The 17,932-nt window shown below is 52.8% G+C and overlaps 9 protein-coding genes across 10 annotated transcripts; 2 read left to right on the forward strand and 7 right to left on the reverse strand.

Moving 5' to 3' along the window:
• Positions 1 to 104: 104 nt before the first annotated feature.
• On the reverse strand, positions 105 to 458 carry AA0111_g4385 (hypothetical protein; the record flags this gene model as incomplete). Its single annotated transcript, XM_028650381.1, has 1 exon — positions 105 to 458. The coding sequence occupies one exon, from the start codon at positions 456 to 458 to the stop codon at positions 105 to 107; it is 354 nt and encodes a 117-aa protein (XP_028507848.1).
• A 22-nt stretch (positions 459 to 480) lies between these two features.
• On the reverse strand, positions 481 to 978 carry AA0111_g4386 (hypothetical protein; the record flags this gene model as incomplete). Its single annotated transcript, XM_028650382.1, has 1 exon — positions 481 to 978. The coding sequence occupies one exon, from the start codon at positions 976 to 978 to the stop codon at positions 481 to 483; it is 498 nt and encodes a 165-aa protein (XP_028507851.1).
• A 1,884-nt stretch (positions 979 to 2,862) lies between these two features.
• Positions 2,863 to 3,477, reverse strand: AA0111_g4387 (hypothetical protein; the record flags this gene model as incomplete). The annotated part of the gene is made up of 1 exon (XM_028650383.1): positions 2,863 to 3,477. The coding sequence occupies one exon, from the start codon at positions 3,475 to 3,477 to the stop codon at positions 2,863 to 2,865; it is 615 nt and encodes a 204-aa protein (XP_028507850.1).
• Positions 3,478 to 6,400: 2,923 nt separating this feature from the next.
• AA0111_g4388 (hypothetical protein) lies at positions 6,401 to 7,261 on the reverse strand (the record flags this gene model as incomplete). Its single annotated transcript, XM_028650384.1, has 1 exon — positions 6,401 to 7,261. One exon carries the CDS (start codon positions 7,259 to 7,261, stop codon positions 6,401 to 6,403), a length of 861 nt encoding a protein of 286 aa, XP_028508066.1.
• Positions 7,262 to 9,043: 1,782 nt separating this feature from the next.
• On the reverse strand, positions 9,044 to 11,871 carry AA0111_g4389 (hypothetical protein; the record flags this gene model as incomplete). The annotated part of the gene is made up of 3 exons (XM_028650385.1): positions 9,044 to 9,576; positions 9,629 to 9,976; positions 10,044 to 11,871. 3 exons carry the CDS (start codon positions 11,869 to 11,871, stop codon positions 9,044 to 9,046), a joined length of 2,709 nt encoding a protein of 902 aa, XP_028507847.1.
• Positions 11,872 to 12,206: 335 nt separating this feature from the next.
• Positions 12,207 to 13,331, forward strand: AA0111_g4390 (Ornithine carbamoyltransferase; the record flags this gene model as incomplete). Its single annotated transcript, XM_028650387.1, has 2 exons — positions 12,207 to 12,554; positions 12,606 to 13,331. The coding sequence occupies 2 exons, from the start codon at positions 12,207 to 12,209 to the stop codon at positions 13,329 to 13,331; spliced, it is 1,074 nt and encodes a 357-aa protein (XP_028508077.1).
• A 92-nt stretch (positions 13,332 to 13,423) lies between these two features.
• Positions 13,424 to 15,693, reverse strand: AA0111_g4391 (hypothetical protein; the record flags this gene model as incomplete). 2 transcript variants are annotated; one of them, XM_028650388.1, is made up of 2 exons in its annotated part: positions 13,424 to 15,534; positions 15,594 to 15,693. In XM_028650388.1, the coding sequence occupies 2 exons, from the start codon at positions 15,691 to 15,693 to the stop codon at positions 13,424 to 13,426; spliced, it is 2,211 nt and encodes a 736-aa protein (XP_028508078.1). The 2 variants fall into 2 exon arrangements, with proteins under 2 accessions (XP_028508078.1, XP_028508079.1); XM_028650389.1 differs by lacking the exon at positions 15,594 to 15,693 and having other exon boundaries at positions 13,424 to 14,215.
• A 247-nt stretch (positions 15,694 to 15,940) lies between these two features.
• Positions 15,941 to 16,686, reverse strand: AA0111_g4392 (hypothetical protein; the record flags this gene model as incomplete). Its single annotated transcript, XM_028650390.1, has 5 exons — positions 15,941 to 16,082; positions 16,145 to 16,191; positions 16,238 to 16,528; positions 16,583 to 16,621; positions 16,675 to 16,686. 5 exons carry the CDS (start codon positions 16,684 to 16,686, stop codon positions 15,941 to 15,943), a joined length of 531 nt encoding a protein of 176 aa, XP_028508075.1.
• Positions 16,687 to 16,957: 271 nt separating this feature from the next.
• AA0111_g4393 (NADH-ubiquinone oxidoreductase 19kDa subunit) lies at positions 16,958 to 17,804 on the forward strand (the record flags this gene model as incomplete). The annotated part of the gene is made up of 3 exons (XM_028650391.1): positions 16,958 to 17,000; positions 17,057 to 17,258; positions 17,354 to 17,804. 3 exons carry the CDS (start codon positions 16,958 to 16,960, stop codon positions 17,802 to 17,804), a joined length of 696 nt encoding a protein of 231 aa, XP_028508076.1.
• Positions 17,805 to 17,932: the final 128 nt, after the last annotated feature.

Below are 17,932 nucleotides of genomic sequence, written 5' to 3' on the forward strand. Positions count from 1 at the left end.
GACACGGCGGGCGTTTTTCCTGCTCTGCTCGTCGAGGGCGTCACAGGAACAGAGGTGGAGTTGTTGCGCCAGCTTGGCGTTGGCGGCACTCGGTTCGGGCGAACCTAGTGGGAGTGGGGGTGGTGGAGGACAAGGCTATGAATCCGAGGGCAGCATCGAGCGTCTTCAGCGGCAGTGCTGGCGAGGGCGAGGGCGATGGGCGGGTATATAGAGGCGTTGGGTGGGTCGGCGGGCGGAGACTGGGTGGCAGTTGTGGGCTGTGACGAGTGCGTGGTGAGACAGAAAGGCCGATATGCGTCAGGACGTGGGTATGGACAGGTGCGGCTCAGCGTGGTTTTGAGCAAGCGGCAGTGGAGAGTCAGGGAGTCTTGGGTCAATGCTTGGGCGGAAAGCTCAGTCAGGACGCACACGCCAGGGCCCACCAGCGGTTTGGCCATCAAGAAGGATCGAGGGCCCATGGCTGAGGGCACCCAAACGCCGTTAAAGCGGCCAGTCGCTGCCGCCCCCTGATTGGCCACCGCCGTCTTCTGGAAGACGCACGCCCGCATCGTCATCCTTGCCGAAACCGCCCCCTGGCGCACACTGCGCTGCCCTCTTTCGCCACCACAAAGCCCCTAGAGCGCTGCCTGCCTGTCGTGACAAACCGCGACTGCACAATTCATCACCGCCAGCCGCCGTCTGTCGTCGCTGTCGAGCGAACGAGCGCACCACCAAAACCACTGCTGCTATCACCTCACCCACCTCGAGCCATTCCCATCTGGTTCCGACGCCCGGCACTAGTCTGCCTGCATAGATTACCATAGCCTCCCCCCAGCCTTGTGCGCCGCTCGGCCCTTTTTCTCTGATAAAGAAGCCCACACCCTTCTCCAGTTTCCCTTTGGAGACGCAATCGCGACTCTTGTTGTTCTTATTCAGCTTCTTCTTCTTCTTCTTGTTCTCGTGCTCTTGCTGCTCATGGAATGTCCACAGGCAAGGCATCCATCGGGCTTCCGGCACCCGCCCACTAATCCACCCTATGGCTCTCTGAGGAGACCTTCCTTTGTGATGCAGGCAATGTCGTCTATTGCTTGCTTTGTCACAATGCCTTGCGCAGCCCTCGGCAGCAACTTGTCGACAATGTCACCTTCTGCCGCGTGATGTGCGCGCGCAACGGTACTTGATCATGCCTTCCTCGCCAATCACGCCTGCACTGTCTTACACCAGCCGAGCCCGCACGGCCACACACTTGGCCTTGAGCCTACGCCTGGGGTCAAACTCGTCCTCCAAGTGCTCCCCTCAGCCAACCATGATCCACTTGGGATGCGCCGGCGCCTCTTCTAGCCTTCTAGCACACGTCTCTAGCATTAATCTCTAGCAAACACCGTGCCAACAGACGTCTACACGCCATCTTTCTTTTGTGCTTTACATAGGATCTACGCAATCACCATCGCTGCCCTCCATGCACGTCTAAACTGCCTTTGTCATCCTCGTACTTGTTGTTGTTGTCGTCGTCGTCGTCGTTGTCGTCGCCAAGCCTGGAATGCTGACGTTCCACCAGCGCTACCACATGATCAGGCCACCCGTCTTCATCCCTGCTGCTTCGCCAATTCATTACCGTGCAACCGAAGAAATCTTCCAGAACGATTTCTCTCTTCTAGAATTTTGCCTAAACCATCTTAGTGCAGCCACAATTGCCTTGTCTGTCGATCCAGCATCGCTCCATCAACCTCCTGCATGGCCCAGCGTAACGCTTGCAACACTCCACCTTGAAGCCTCCTCTCGGACATGGCTCACCCATTCAATGTAGCGTTACATACTGTTGAGCTTCTTCCTCGGGCTTTCTCCAAGCGCCGACCCTGTTGTGCTTCGCAAGGCTGCCTCTGTGGCGCTTCTAGAAGGACTGCGCTGTCGTTGCAACACCGTCACTAGCCGGTTAACGACTCAGCACGTCCCTACGGTCAACCAAAATCAATCCGCACCGAAAATTTTGAGCCGCCAACAAAAAAAGCTCGGAGCCTCAGGAACACAACATGACGCAGCCAGTGGGCCCCCTCTGCGCGCGTATTCGATTGATTCACCCGCTTCACCGCTTCGTGGGGTTTCATTTTTTAGCCGCATCCCACGCCGGTCGGAGGGCCGCCATCCATGAAACCACATGCTAACTTGGCCGAGTCTCTCTTGTTCGAGCCTCAGCTATGTCGGAACGACATGTCTTCTCCTTGCATGGTGGCGTCCGTAATGTGCGGGTTTTTGCTTGTTAGAGCCCCAACGACCACGCCCTCGGGACCAGCTTCCCTACCAGGAGTCTGAACAAATCTTCACATACCAACATGATGCTAGCACTGTTACATGGCTGCTAGCTGTCACGAGATTCATGGCATTTAGCCTTAGTTTCCATTCTTCGCACAGCATTGCCTGTCCATACTCCATATTGTGGTGTTGAGCTTGGACGCCAGCATTGATTACTTCGGAACCGGCCACCGGCCGCCGAAGAGACGCCAGGTATACATGAAACCGGACCGATGTGGATCGTAACCACTGTTTGAGCCATGCACTGATGTCTCTGCGCTGGCAAAATGTGTGAGAGGGGAAAAAAAAGAATAAAATGCTAAAAGACATGCTGGTGGTCATCAAACTGCTTCAAACATAGGGCCAGCCGTACATGCTGGTGCCGATCCCATGCGGCTGTGGGTGAGTCAACCTGCTGACGTCGTTACTGAGCACCGTTTAATCTGGATCCCAAGACAGCCTGCGACACGCGAGCGCTTCAATCGGGTTACCTGTCGTCCTCAACAAGATGGTCTTCTGGGTGCTCCCTTGGTCTCCTTCACGTCGTTCGTTTCACGGCTCTTGTGCAAGGCAGTTCATGTCCAAACCATCTCGTCATCCGACCTGTTGGACCCCAATCTGCAACCGTGTCCCGGCCCTTGTCTCCATCGCAGCTACATCTAGATCCCATCCCTTCCCCATTATCTCGTTCCCGTACTTGTCAAACATGACCCGGACGTCCTCCAACGTCTGCCTCAGCTCAGCAATCAGGCGATCCTTGGGCGGGGCCGATGCTGTATTGGGCTTGTTACCCGAGTGTCCTTTGCCATCTCGGGCTCTCTTCGCAAGCAACAGTGCGTGCGCCCATGCTTTGAGCTGATCATTCGGTCCACACCCTGCCTTCAGTACGATTGAGATGTCGACTGCGGATGCGGCGGGACATGCTATGTATGCCTCGTTGGTGAAGACGGTTAGCAGTTCGGAGATTTGAATAGCGTGAAGCGCAAGTGAGCCAGTCTGAGTGTTTTGCTCGCCCATTTGGCCTAGCATTTCCTGGAGAGATACCCCAATTTTACAATGCCCGAGCATTTCGTCGTCCGACCAGCGCAGTACGTCACCTCTGTGGAAGATCCTTTCGCGTTTGGAAACCTCGTTTGGGCTCAGGACGACACCGTGTTGAAGTATGTTGCTGAAGAGGATACTGGCTCGTTGTCTGTTGAGAGACCGCATACGGACGGCTTTCACCGCGGCATAATTGGTGGCTAGGTGTACAGCCAGGAGGAAGAGGAGTGTGGTCCACGTCGCGAAAGGCGAGGTTATATGCGATACCACAAGGCTGCCTGCCTACATGGCCGTCAGTCAATGCACGAGTGGTGGAGGTTTTGGGGATACCAACGAGCATACCCAGTAGAGATATGACCGTCTCTTGGCTTGAGTCTTTCTAGGAACGAGTCAGTATCACCGTTCATCTGCACCCCACTTTCAGATAACGTCGATCAAAATATGTCTCAACTCTCTACCTTCGGGTCCGAAGATAACAATACGTCACTCACAGCATTGACCTCCCCCAGATTGCCCTTGCTCGCAAAGTGTGCGCTCAAGCTTGCCTTTGCACTGCCTGCACAGACTACACACAGCGCCCTCAAGCAACTCGAAAAGCTCAACACCGCCACACGGATTGGTTTGTGAAAAGCGGGCGACAAGCAATCGAGCACCATTGCTGTATCGTTGAAAACGTCGGCGGCCAGGCGAAACATCTTACACTCTGGCTCAAGAGCCGTGCCGAGACGGTGCGCAAAGAGAATTGTAGCGATGCGACCGGTCGACTCCTGGAGCACAGAGAGGAGGAGTGCGGAGGTCGGGGAGGCAGTCGAGTCACCTACGCCGACGCCTGTTTGCAGGTGTTAGACAGGCGGATACATGGTTGTGTTGTTGTTGTTTAATCGGCATAGGGGTACCGCTATATCTGACGCCTACAATGCATAGTTTCCATATCTTGACCTCAATACGTGGAGACTTGTTGACCACGCACAACAGCAAACTCGCACAATGACTAAGAAGAAACAGATAAGGAACACACACTATAATGTGCATGGAAACATACCTTCCAACACAGCTCTCGATGCCAACAGCCCTGCAATCGAGGAAGAAAATGCCTGAAGCGAGTCCTGTGCCGTATTCTCTTATCAGCTTCTCACCCCATCATCACAACGCCAGCCATTGTCAAGATGGCAAAGGTCGCAATAGACTTACATAGATCTGGTAATGAATATAATCCTCCGTCACACTCTGCGGATACCCTGCTGGTAAGAAAACACCAAGAAGGCGTTGCGCATAGCTCTTCGCTTCTTTGGGATACTAAGATGAGGGGCGTGTTGCGTTAGCGAAATTGTTTGTTGGCCTTACTTTCATGGGTTGAACCATGACTTCGATCGATATTCCCAATCTAAGTTCTGGGGAGGAAGTTCAGATTGCAGAACCAAGCCTGATGGAGAAATGTGCATGCGACATACAATCACGTCAACCCTCGTTCCCTGCGCCTCAGCAAGATACTCCAACACCAAGTTCCCCGCCTCGTCTCGCTCGGCAATCTCAAGCGCCATCGAGTTACGGGTCAGTGGTCTGAGTATGGTGGGAGCGCCGAGCAAACTCGTTGGATGTGTGGCTTGCGAACGATGTGCGCTAGAGGGAGGGGAGGTTGGAGAGGAGGGGCGGGCGGGCGAACCAACGTGTGGATCTCAGACCAAACACAACCCGATCGCACATCAATAGCTCCCCCCGCGATATCTTACATACCTTCTCCACTATCCAAAATCCTGATCTAACGTCCTTGCCTTCCTGGTAGCATCTTGAAGTTTGCTCGCCGCTTTATCCGACTATTCTCACAATCAAATACATATCTGTGCACGCAGCCACGTCTCGCTAGCCCCAGCCATAACTCATCTATTACAGAGTGATGCTTATTTGAAACCCTGTATTGCTACCTCAACAAAAATGCCAATGCAACGTACTTTGCTTCAGTCTACATAGCTTTACTGCAAAGAGGCAGCTAAGTCGTCTGCCCTGAGTGTTGATGCATTGACTTCGTATGTCGGATATGTGGTCGTGTGATGCATGTAAGCATAGTCGCCCTCAGGGAAGGTACCGATTGGTAGACGCAGTTGGGAAGCTTACGCAGGTAAGACTAAATGGGGTAGCAGGAGTGCTTTGGACTTACGTATCAACGTCGCCTACATGCATTGAACACCTGTCGACTAACTGCTTGTCATTGTCTCTCACTACTGTGTTTACCACAAGACACATGCTAACTCCATGCTGAAATCTTCTGCAATTTGCGTGAAACAAAAGCATTCCTTAGGCATGGCCTAATATAAATACAGGGATAGATATATCCTGGCGAAGGAGAAGTGCGGACAAGTGGAGGAACTAGGAGGTAGATCGAGCATGCTGCGAATGAACCTAGCATTTAAGCATAGGTTGTGACAATGAGTGACTGTAAAAAAAAAAGGGAAACCTGAGGTTATGAGACTGTGTCTTTGAGCAAAAAGGTAATATGATCATGACATACAGAGTTTCCAAATATTTGTAAGTAGTTCTTCACATTGAGACACAGCCCACAATATCCGAACGTCCTTATGTAAAGAATTGCTATTGCCTAGCAGGGCATGATCCATGAACGAAGTATATAAATACATTATCCAAGTGAAGAGTCGTTGCTTGTTGTCACTGGCTCGATATTATGTACTCGAAGCACCAAAGGACTATTGTAAAACAGAAGAGAACTAGCAAACTTGAATGTCTGCTGGTAGCACAAGCGCTACCGTGTATCTGTCAAATGTTTTGCTACAGAATCGCCTCCCAGCTAACAAAACATTACTTGGGGTATCTAACCTCATGTCCTCATATTACGTGCCAGCTACAGGTCCAATGAATTGCGCTCGAGATCTTATGCAGCACATGGCATGTAACCAGCCATGCCTTACGGCCCTTTCTCTGCTCCGCATAAAGTACGGTAGAGTTGAGAACGCATGCATATCCAGAATGTAGCTTACGGATCTGCACCCGCAGATCAAGTGCCTGGAAGACGTGAAACGCAGAACCCAACTTTTGATCGCCCTCTCTCTTCACAACACGACAAAACCAGCACTGCCGCTCAAGCGTCTCCATTCCCCCTTTTTTTGGTTGCTGTCCTCCCAAATCTCATTTTACCTCCCAATCTCTCCACCTCTTCAACCGCCGCGTCTCGTTGTCTCTCCAGCTCTTTGATATAGTCAATAGCAACCGCGAGCACCATACTCTTACTAGGTTTCACGGCACCTGTATCTCCATTATCGCACTGTGGCAACATGGGCACCGCCCGACGTAACCGCTCTAGCTCTGCATTGAGCTTCTCGCGGTATTTGCGTTCGACTTCGGTGTGGGGCATGCATTGCGTACGGGTGATTTTGCTGACGGCGGCGGTAGTAGCAGAGGGTTCTGAGGCGGGGCGGTGCAAACGAGGACGGCCCCGCTTGCGTGGTGGAGGCGGCTTAAGGCTGGTATCTTCTGGAGAGGGGTGGTGCGTCGCGATTGGTGAGGGGGAAGTTGGGCTGCCGTGGCTAGGGGGAGTTGGCAAGGGAGAGGGGTTTGAGGCAAAACCGCCGGGAAATCCGGATTCGGGATAGGTGTGTTGAAAGTCGGCTGGACAGCTCAGCGGCGAGGGGTTATAATTTGACCATGCGTTCTGAGGGGGGTTCGAGGCTGCATTGGTTGTGGTGACGAGCGATGGGTTGTTGATATAGCTGCTGGGTACCGGTGCGCTCCAATTGAGATCTGAGTCTCCTGGTGTGATGGATCGGTCGAAGCATGAGCTACTCCTATTGTTGTAGCTATTAAAACCGTAGTCCGAAAGCGCGGGATACGACTCAGTAAGGTATGCGTCGATTTCATCCGGTGATGGAAAAGCATCGCTGTTGGGAGAGTACAATGGGTTGCTCGCAGCCATGGAGAAGGCAGGTAGGTTAGAGAAGTCCATCTTGATGTGCCGCTACCGCAGGGCCGTGTTGAACGCTTATTACTAGTTACTGAATTTTGGGCGATGTCATATGGAAGGTATATATCGAAGGACTATTCGTTTCTCTGAACCCCCCTGTTCACAGACTTAGCTTGGTATCCTAGCTGGTGATCGCAGCCAGTGATCGGGTGAAAGCAGAATAATCGAACGATCAAAAGGCGATACACCGGCTTTTGCCAACTCCCAGACGATGCCGTAAGCTTGGTTAGGTATGCTGCGCCTAGAATCTTCGGAGCACCGGGCAGCCAGCAAAAATGGCGGAAACGCAACAACCTGTATCACACAAGACTTCAGCTGCAACCCAAACCATGTGACAAAAACGTTCCCATAGCCTCTCTTGCAGCTGCGATATCCGCCACCTGAAAGGCCAACTCTCAAGTAATCTTGCAGCGCCCAGCAAAATCATACGATCCGCACTAGGTGTAGCGGTCTAGAAGGATCGATTCAGTGCATTTGTAGTGCGCGAAGCCCGTCTTCCGACGGTGTGAGACGAAGCCCTCGTTCCCATGTTGCAGAGTGCCGTGACGTTGACACAGATGCACGCTGAAGTTCGATACGCGGGGAGGGAAATTTTAGTGCCGGGCGAGTGTTCCTCGGCCAATCACGGCCAGCCACGGCCAGCGAGCTGATATGCTAAACCCAATCACGTTTAGGCAGTGACATATCTGGTAATACTTCCCTCAGCACCTGGATCTATCCAGCATATGGTCATCGCCGACTGGTTTGTCGTTCCAGCAGCTTCCACTTGGTCTACCATGCCCTGGTGGCACGAATCTTGGCGTCAAACGGCTCGGTATATTCCGCTAATCGAGTGTCCACATGGCTGATTTGCAGCAAGGTCAAAAGATGGGAAATTGACTTCGAGAACCATCGACAATCGAGAATCGCGATGAAGCAGACATGGACTCGCTCAATCACTCAGCGAAAACGCCGCAGTGACGCCGTTAATATGTTCTGCGGTGAAGGTATGCGCTCATCTCGAAACACTCTTGATTTGAGACCTGAAAATGCTTCTTTTTTGCCGGGACCCGTATTACTTGTTGGCTCAGTCATCACACCAAGTACCTTTTGGGCGTTTGCGATCTCAGCTCGTCTTGAAGTGAGCAAGTATAAGCGGTAGACTGCCCTGTGTGGTACCCTTGCGCTAGCGCAATTCAATATGATGAAGTATAGTTTAGCTGAACATGCCCCTTGTCACCTGCCCTTCAGAATCCACGACTAGGAAGGTTTGCCTGGCCTGTCTCGGTTGAACAAGTTGAAGAGATCGTAGAGTCAATATACCGTCATCGTTCCACTAGTAAAAGCTGCTTCTACGCTAAGATAATATGGTGACATTCTATCAGTCAGATCCACGAAATATCGCTAGTCCTTTGTAACAAAGACGTATGAAAGGCGCGTAAAGAGGGGGTTCGCCTGTGATAGTACAGTGCGGGTACTGTACCAAGCCAAGAGACCAATCAGACTACGACCCAAAAGGACACAGAATTCCGCTTGCAAAGCGGGGGGATCTCGAAATAGGAATCAAGATACGAACGTGATCAAGGGAGAGACATGTCTCATATTGACGCATCGAGAGCGTCATGCTAGCAATTTCATAAACCTAAACGCCTCCTGCCTTGAAGATATACCCAACGCTATCGAGCGTGTACTGTCTTACCCATCCTGTTCAACTTATCCTAGTATACACACGAATGCAATCCTCTCGTCACGCCTGAAGATCTAGACCCAGCCTGTTTTGGAGCGTCAAAGACGGACATTCGCTCCGATCTTGCCACCTTGGAACCATATATCTTCTCGCCATTCGCCAATGCGAACACCCACGTTCGCGAAAGCGCTAAGTTTCAACTGCCCACCAAGTGCTCTCTTGATGGCTTGGTACCCAAGGCTACCGAATGACCAGTCGACTGGTAAGCGCGGAGATTCAGAAAGGCCAGGAGGCACAGCGAAAGGCAGATCGTAAACGATTTTTCCAGCTGTGTGACCTTCGTAATAGGCCGTCGCATCCATGCTAGTTATGTACATTGTTGTAGCGCGGAAAGGTGATGCAAGAGTGAAGACGGCTGTACTTGTGATGAGATGCATGGTAGTGCCACGGATGAAGTGGGACCTGCCATCATCTTCCGGGTCGTCGCAGTCATCACTATCACACGGCTTCTTGGGGGTTGACATGTGCGGCATAGGGCGCTCGATGGGAAATTGCGAGAGCAGGCGGCCAATGTAAGGGACAGACGGGACGGAATTTTCGTGTGCCTGGACAGTTATAGTGGTATTGTAACCTGTTGGGCGTATTAGTTCAGTTGATCGTGGTCATGATTAACACTGACGTACCGGAAATATACTGAGACAGCAACTCTGCACCAATCTTCTTCCCTTTTTCACCACCATAGGTGTAAGGATCCCAAAGAACGGATGCAAGTTTGTTTGTGTTGTTACCGGGAGAAACTTCCATATCCTTGACCGTTGCGCTACCGATATGGGAGCCATTGGCCAGAATGTTAATGTTGAAGTAAGGAACCGTTGCGGAGTATTTCGAAGGATTAGTGAAGTTGACCAGGGCAGTGATTGTAAGAGAAGTAGGCGAAGTGTCGGTGATGGACAAATTGCCGACCTGCACGTTGATTTTGCTTGCCTCGTCTTTACCATCGCCGGGCTGGGTGTCTTTGCCGTGACCAATTGCTGGACGCCAAAAGTTAGCTATGTGCAGGAGATGCGGCCAAACTTGGATCACGAACTGGTTACGAACGTTTGACTGGTACGACACCTTGCGCCGGAATTCCTCGCACAGCGAGCTTGCCCATGGGCGTATCCACACCAATGCTGACTGCGGCCTTGAGATCCATCAAGACCGATTTGCCGCCGAAAAGTAGAGCTTGCACAACTTCACTGAAGAGGTTGTCATCCAGAATTTCGATGGGTGCGTTCTTGATGACAGATTGGACGAGGAGAGACGGTCCGTCTGAGCCATGACCTTCGATACGGGTGGAGTTTGCCTTCTGCCACTTTTCTAGGTTCATCTTTCCAAGTTTCTTCTTATGGTAGTAGATGTCAGCATCGGCTTTGACCTGGGTGACATCAACGGGGAAGTTCATCTCGTGTGGCAGGCCAATATCGACGTTGACAATGCCGGAGATCTTGGGACGAGCTTCGGGCGTGCCAGGTTCAGCGAATGGGTTGGGCAGACTGAAGTGCATGTCGGCCAGAGAGAAGTTTTTGATCATGTTTCCCATGGACTTTCCGGCGAAGGGAACTGGAACGGTAATGTCCTTTAGTAGCTCCCGAGCCCAGTCGGGTGTGGCAGGGTCAGGGAATTTGCAGCAGTTGATGTAGATTGTCGCGTCCTGGCCCTTCATGTAATCGCCCAAGAAAGCGTCAAGCGGAGACTTGGCTGAGTTGGGGCATACTTGGGTCAATGGATCTGAGAGCTTGTCGACATTGCCCGTAACATCGACTTTGACATTTGAATTTGGCTTGATGTCGAGTTTGCCAGTCTGAGCAGTTCCCACCATGATGTGCTTGTCGGATGATGAGCAGCCCTCGATACCAACATCGACAGCTACAGGAGGCAGCGTGAGCTGGACAGGGAAGTCGTTCTGTACGACGATGGAGGCGTCGGCACCAAGCCCCTTCTGACCATGCTTAGCCTCACCAAGGTTGAGCTTTGTAATATTGTAGTGAGGAAGGGTTGGAATGTCGCCTCCCTGGAAGACGATAGATTGCTCAACGAGCTGCTTGCCAATATTGATCAATCCCGACTTCAACGGGACTTGGGCCTTGGCCTTGAGCCTTATCTGCCCTAGTCGGCCATCGATCCAGTCGTTGGCGACATTACGAATACCGTCGGGCGAACCGGGTTGTACAGTTGCAACAAAGGAAACATGTGTGGTGTGTCCATTCCGGATGTTTACTTTCACTCCGGGTATCCTGGCCGTGCCGATCAAGACGTTGCCATACTCGGGCAGGTAGACGTCGGCATCGAAGGGCCCAGTCTCAGCCTCGTGGGCGATCCACGTGCCGAAGCGGCCGAGATTGCGCACGCTCTGCTTCTTCACTTTGCTCGCGTTCATGGTGAAGTCTCCTTGTATGTGCACCTTGGCACCATGGTCGGTCAATCCGTCCATGGAGAGCTTGGTAGGCTTGAAGTCAGCGGCCTGCATGGAGTACTCCTCGATGCTTTCCTTGGCTAGGAAGCCGAGCATGATGAAGATGACGAGCAGACACAGCAAGACGAGAGCCAGTATGCTCGGCCATCGCTTTCTCCATAGCGCGACTTTACCACTGCCACTCTTGTCGGAGCCGCCACTCAAGGAGCGCAGCAACGAACGTGTCGCGGGAGTGCTCTCGTCTTCATCGTCTGGTCTTTGGTGCTCGTCTCGGTCTTCCTGTGAAAGCAGCGGCGTCTGCTCAGTGGTTCGGCTGGATTGCTGGGAGCGGGCTGAGCGCGAAGAGCGGGCGGACTTGTGCGAGACGGGTCGCGAACTAGGCGTGCGGGTGTCGTTGGCGCTGGAGCCCCACTGCTGCTCAGCGTTGTCCTCCTCCATCTTCAGGCGTAGGGGGGTCCAGGCGACGGACATGACGGGCGGGGTGCTGGTGCCGGTCGGGGTCGGGGCGAGAGGAAAGAAGAAGGACTGGGAGCTGGTTGAGGTTGGTCGACGTTGTCCATCTCGTCATGAACTCAGCCACTCGCTGGGCGCCGGATAAGAGCCCAGGAGCGACGTGTGCCCGTGCCTGCCGCGGCCGCTAGCCCCGACCCCAGCATCTCCACCCACATGCGTCACGTCCTAGTGCGGCTTAACAGACAATAATTCACAAGAGTCACAACACGCCCTGTGACTCAATTCACCGTCGCTGCGACTATATCACGCCTCTGCGTCGCTCCATACAGCTCCGCACACGCAATTGACGCACCATGCCCGCTTTCCGCCCCTCCCCCGCCGCTCTACGAAGCTTGCGCCGCTGCTACTCTACTTCACCAGCTGCACCTCCGACATCGCCATTCGCGCCGCGCCATCTCCTGTCCATAGCAGATCTCACGCCCGCCGAGCTGACTACACTCGTCCAAAATGCGCACCAACACAAGACGGCCATCAAGCAGACGGGAGAGGTGCCGCATTCGATGCGCGGGGCACTCGCAGGCAAGACCGTCGCAATGACCTTCAGCAAACGGAGTACCCGCACAAGGGTGTCGACCGAAGGCGCCATCGCGGCTTTTGGAGGCTCACCCATGTTCCTAGGCAAGGACGACATACAGCTGGGTGTATGGCAGAGCCTTCTACTTGCCCCTTACCTGCTGACGCGACAATTCTAGGTCAACGAATCCCTCTACGACACTTCGCTCGTCCTCTCCAGCATGACCGCCGCAATCGTAGCCCGCGTAGGTCCTCACTCTGACGTCGCCGACCTAGCCAAGCACTCGAGCGTCCCCGTCATAAACGCCCTCTCCGACCTCTACCACCCCCTCCAGATCATCGCCGACTTGCTGACCATGGCCGAAATATACCCTTCCACATCCTCTACCTCTCTCGGCCTAGAGGGTCTGAAGATTGCATGGATAGGAGATGCGAACAATGTCCTTTTTGATCTAGCCATTGGTGCAACAAAGCTAGGCATCGATATCGCCGTCGCAACCCCCGCTGGCTACGAGATTCCCAAGGCCATGCGTGAAGTCATCTCCCATGCCGCGCAAACGTCTCCCCACCCAGGCAAACTCTTCGAAACCAACACGCCCGAAGAAGCCATCAAGAATGCAGATATCCTCGTGACAGACACTTGGGTATCCATGGGCCAGGAAGAGGAGACTGCCAAGCGCCTCAAAGCCTTCTCCGGCTTCCAGATCACCTCTGAACTGGCGAAACGTGGCGGCGCCAAGGACAACTGGAGCTTCATGCATTGCCTACCCAGGCATCCCGAGGAGGTTGCTGATGAGGTCTTTTACGGGCCGAGGAGTGTCGTGTTCAAGGAGGCAGAGAACAGGTTATGGGCAGCCATTTCTGCGCTGGAAGCCTTCGTTGTGAACAAGGGAAACATTCAGTGACTAGATCCATGGTTCGAATGAACAAAGCTTCTTGATATCTATGATGAATCCATACCAAGCGATTGCATCAGCTAGCCGAGACACCCTACGGATTACTCTCTTTTCTTCTCGTCTTTACCGTCCTTTCCATCTTCACTGCCCTCTTCATTGCCGTTTCTGTCTTTCAATCCTTCTACACCCTTTCCCCAAGCCCCAGCCTTCTTGCCCCATGTCATCATACCCCAGGCATGTGTCCAGCTGAATTTGGGCGGAGCATCAGGATGTGTGCGGAAGGGACTTGCACCATGCTTGAACATGTCCTCCATCTCCTTCTGACGGTCCTTTTCAACTTCGTCTTTGGACAAAATCTTTGTGTTAGGCGGAAGTGACTCCGGCGACGGCGCTGGACAAGGTTTTGACGTAACAGAAGCCCTTTCCCAGTGTCTTGATTCAAGAGGAAGAGGCCTCCACCATGGCGTCGCCTCGTCAGCCGCAGCAGAAAAGCGATCCCACCACCTTCCTGAACACATTTCCCAAATCCGACTTTCCGCCCTCTTGACAGCAAACTTCTCATCTTCACCTGTCAAACCCCCTATATTAGCAAAATCGGGAGACCCAGGACCAAATTTCCGCTCGTCTGTGAAGGAAGTTCCTGCCTGGCGGGAGCGATTTGGTGGATCATCTTCTAGTGCGTCTTCGGATAGACTATCGCCAGAATAGGACGAGATGTTCGGTCTGAAGGGTGAATTGAGATCTTGGTAAATCTCTGAATATGTCTCTGGGTATACGGCGTCATTGTCTAGTGTCTCTTGTCCTGGTTCCGCCGCAGATGGTCGGGATGGAAAGAAAATTCCATCGGGACCTGCAGCCGCCGTCATCATCAATCTACATCTTGCTTCGTACATGGCGTCGAGCAAAGTGATGAACCGTCTTGCTTCGCTCTTCATCAGTAAGCCCATGACAGGTACATCGGTGACGATGAAGGTATGGTATGTAGATGCTAAAGTGATGTAGTCTGCTGGACCTAGGACTGCGCCGCAGAGCTCAGCAAAAGTGAAGAATGCCACACCATTATACTGAGCAGGAATCTCGAGGGGCCGGTTGTAGACCGTGAGGGTCGCGGGCTCCCAAGGGACCGGGTATTCGCGATTCGTTGCGCGCTCGACGAGAGAGTTGAAAGATTCGCCAAACTCTATCATCGTCTCTGTAGTGGTGGGCTGAACGAGGTAGTTCTTTGGAAGAAAAGATGAAGTCTCCATGGCTTCGGGGGCTGTATCTCGCGGTGCACTGGAAGGATCTGTAGTACCCATTGCCTCGACTGTCGAGGTTGCAGTGGCGTTGGCAGTGACGGTTTCGGATGCTGGCACCTGCACACTATCTCTTCTCCCCTCCTGTTCTTCGCTTTCAATCTTCCGATAATCTTTCTTCCCTTCCATCTCCCAAACTTCGCATCTCGCCCTAAGCACCTCCAAGAACGCGGCGAACTCTCCCATCTGGCCAGCCCCATCATCTCTCCTCGTATACGAGCTCTTGCTCATACTCCATCCTAACCGGCTAAGGCGAGTAACAGGACGCGAAAACTCCATACCCGCAGCTTTGGCCAACTCTTCTGGCATGCGGTTGCTGGTCGCAATGAGTACGCCACCAAGCTGGAAGAACGACGTCATGAGATTGGACAGAATCTTGCTAGCAGCGCGATCTGGCAATTGAAACTCGTCCAAGAAGAGGATGGGAGACTTCTCGATAAGGTCGCGTGCCACGAGAAGTAGAGAATACTCATCGTGAGCGGTCCCAGGTCCTGCCACTAGTGATCTCGACATTCGCAGTTGCTCCAGACGCGAGATGGTATCGAGCATGAAGGTGTTGAAGTGCCATCGCCGCTTCTTGCGGTTTGGTAGACAATCTTGGAAGAGATCTATCAGCATACTCTTTCCGGTACCAACTTCGCCGTGGAGCATGAGGCCTTTGGGACTTTGCAGTTGCATGGCCTCATCGTGGCTAGTCAGAACACGTGTCAATGCTTTGGAGTCTCTTTGGTCTTTTTGCGCAAGTAAAGACGTCCACACGCCCCTTCTACCGAAGCGGTTGACGTGTGAGTCTGTTGATGATGACGATGCATCTTGGCCCGCATCGACAGCTCGTGTAAGTTGTTGAAGCCTCTTGGAGTATTCTACAGTCGGTTCATAGTCGATCAACCTGTCATAGAGCTTCTGTAAATGTAATGCTGCGTTCAGTTTTAGTACATGCTCGACGCTAGTGTTGTCTAAATGGTAGACGTCATACCGAGACGATGCTGAGCTGGATCAGGTCGGATCTTCTGTGTAGCAATGAGACTGCGATAGAGCACCAAAGGGTTGGTGATCGTAACACCGGTGGAAGGCATTGGTAGTCATTGGTTGAAGAAACGAAAGTCTATGTGGCAGGATGTTTGAAGTCGACATGGCCGAGGTGATCTGCCCCGACTTTCGACTAGACTGCAATCGGCGCTAGCGCTTTTTGGGAAATGCCGATGGATGGGCAGGCAGCGCGCCATCAAAAGAGGCGAGGTTGAGAAACGGAACAATTATCCCAATAATTGCTATCAACGCCGGCAAGATGCAACATGGTATCGCGCTTAGAGTACAGTTCAATCAAATGCTTGTAACGCCGGGAGACCACGCATCGGCTATCTTTTTGACCTCTTGGATGAACTTGCGACTTGTGATCTGTGTCGAACCGATCCTATGTTCGGCATTTGCTGTAACTGGGGAGTGCTCATCTGGATCGTAGAACCTACACAGTAGAACCAGAAATTAGTATGCGTCTTGTTCGCACATGGTCCTGGATCGTCTTACGGGTTCCTCAAAAGCTTGATGTAAGCTGTCTGCAACGCCCTGAAAGCCTGATGGGTATTAGAGATTGCCCGAGATATAGAGCTTTGATCGTACAGGTTTCATGTCCGCATCTCGTAGCCCAACAGCAGTCGCGGTCTTGCTGTCGAGAGCTGTAGCTGGCCTGCCTTCCATGTCGACAACGATGACGAACTTGACTCCGGTGTTGGTGAGCCAGCCATACATTGCTAACCTCTCGTCTACAGCTTGAAGCAGTCCAAAATCCTGGTCTGCTGTTTTGTGCGGTAGACGAGCTTCGAAGATATCCAGACATGAGGAAAGAAGGAACTGGAACTCTAGTGGTGCCCTCTCCTCAGCCGGAAAGAGAGAGATATGCAGTGGATTATTCTGTAACAATGGTCAACTCTATCTAGATTAAAGTCGTACACCAGGTGTACTGACGTGCTTGCCAATTACGCCTATACAAGCGATAGAGGGGACCTGAGGACAGTCGTCAGCTCATACTGTATGTCCTGGAAACTTACGCCCCTTACCCGGCCTGACATTCTGTATACGATATCACCGGTTTAGACAGATCTGGTGGATCTGGGACGTGTATGCGGAGTAGTCTGGCCGACGTAGACCGAAAGGGTGATGGAGGGAGGCGCGATCGCCGCCTAACCTATCAGATGGCACCAAAATCGACGACTAATCGATTTCCGCCAAGCATTTTGCTGCACCTACCTCATCGATGAACTTCGCGACTCCTCGACCGCCACCCCACATCTTGCCTCTCCACTCCTTCACTTACGCCCTTCCTTCCTGTTCGTCGCAATAATGTTTTCGACAACAAGGTCTGCGGCCTCAATGGCTCTACGAGGTGTGTCCCCGCCACCCCGAAAGCTCGCAGTCTCCCGAAACTAATAACACGGACAGCCAAACCCGCGACGGCACTGATGCCATTCCGCGCCGGAAGCGCTGCTTTCCTCTCCTCAAGCTCTTCGGACAGGGCTACGACTATGAAAACGCCCGCAACTATCCCCGGCAACCCTGGGACGCCACCCCCGATGAAGTCCGCGCGAGTAGAGGTGCCATTGCCGAGTCAGGAGGGAAAGAAGGGGGCTATGCAATACGCATTGTATGTCATGACTTGCCATGTTTTTTTTTGGGGAAAAGAGACGAAGGCGACGGGAAGGAATGACTGCAGGGGCATACGCTAACGTGCGGTAATAGGACGACACTCGACCAAGTAGCCAACTGGGCCCGTCAGAGTTCCCTATGGCCGATGACTTTCGGTCTCGCATGCTGCGCCGTCGAGATGATGCACTTGTCCACCCCACGATACGACCAGGATCGTCTCGGTATCATTTTCCGTGCCTCGCCCCGACAGTCCGATGTCATGATCGTAGCGGGAACCCTCACAAATAAGATGGCGCCCGCGCTGCGACAGGTCTACGACCAGATGCCTGACCCCCGGTGGGTTATTTCCATGGGCAGCTGCGCAAACGGAGGAGGATACTACCACTACAGCTACTCGGTCACAAGAGGATGTGACAGGATTGTACCAGTAGACATCTACGTGCCTGGATGCCCTCCCACTGCCGAGGCGCTCATGTACGGAATCTTCCAGCTGCAGAAGAAGATGAGGCATACCAAGATCACCAGGATGTGGTACAGGAAGTAGAGGGCATGGGTTTGTGTGGTCTATTTTGATGGTCGTTTTATCTGCGAGTTTGAGGGAGCAGATTCCTCTTGTACAAATCGATCTTCTATATGCATAGTCTATATCAAGTCTAAGGTGTCATGGTGGTG

Source organism: Alternaria arborescens, assembly GCF_004154835.1.
Source record: "Alternaria arborescens strain FERA 675 chromosome Unknown contig_8, whole genome shotgun sequence".
In the NCBI taxonomy this organism is placed as follows: domain Eukaryota; kingdom Fungi; phylum Ascomycota; class Dothideomycetes; order Pleosporales; family Pleosporaceae; genus Alternaria; species Alternaria arborescens.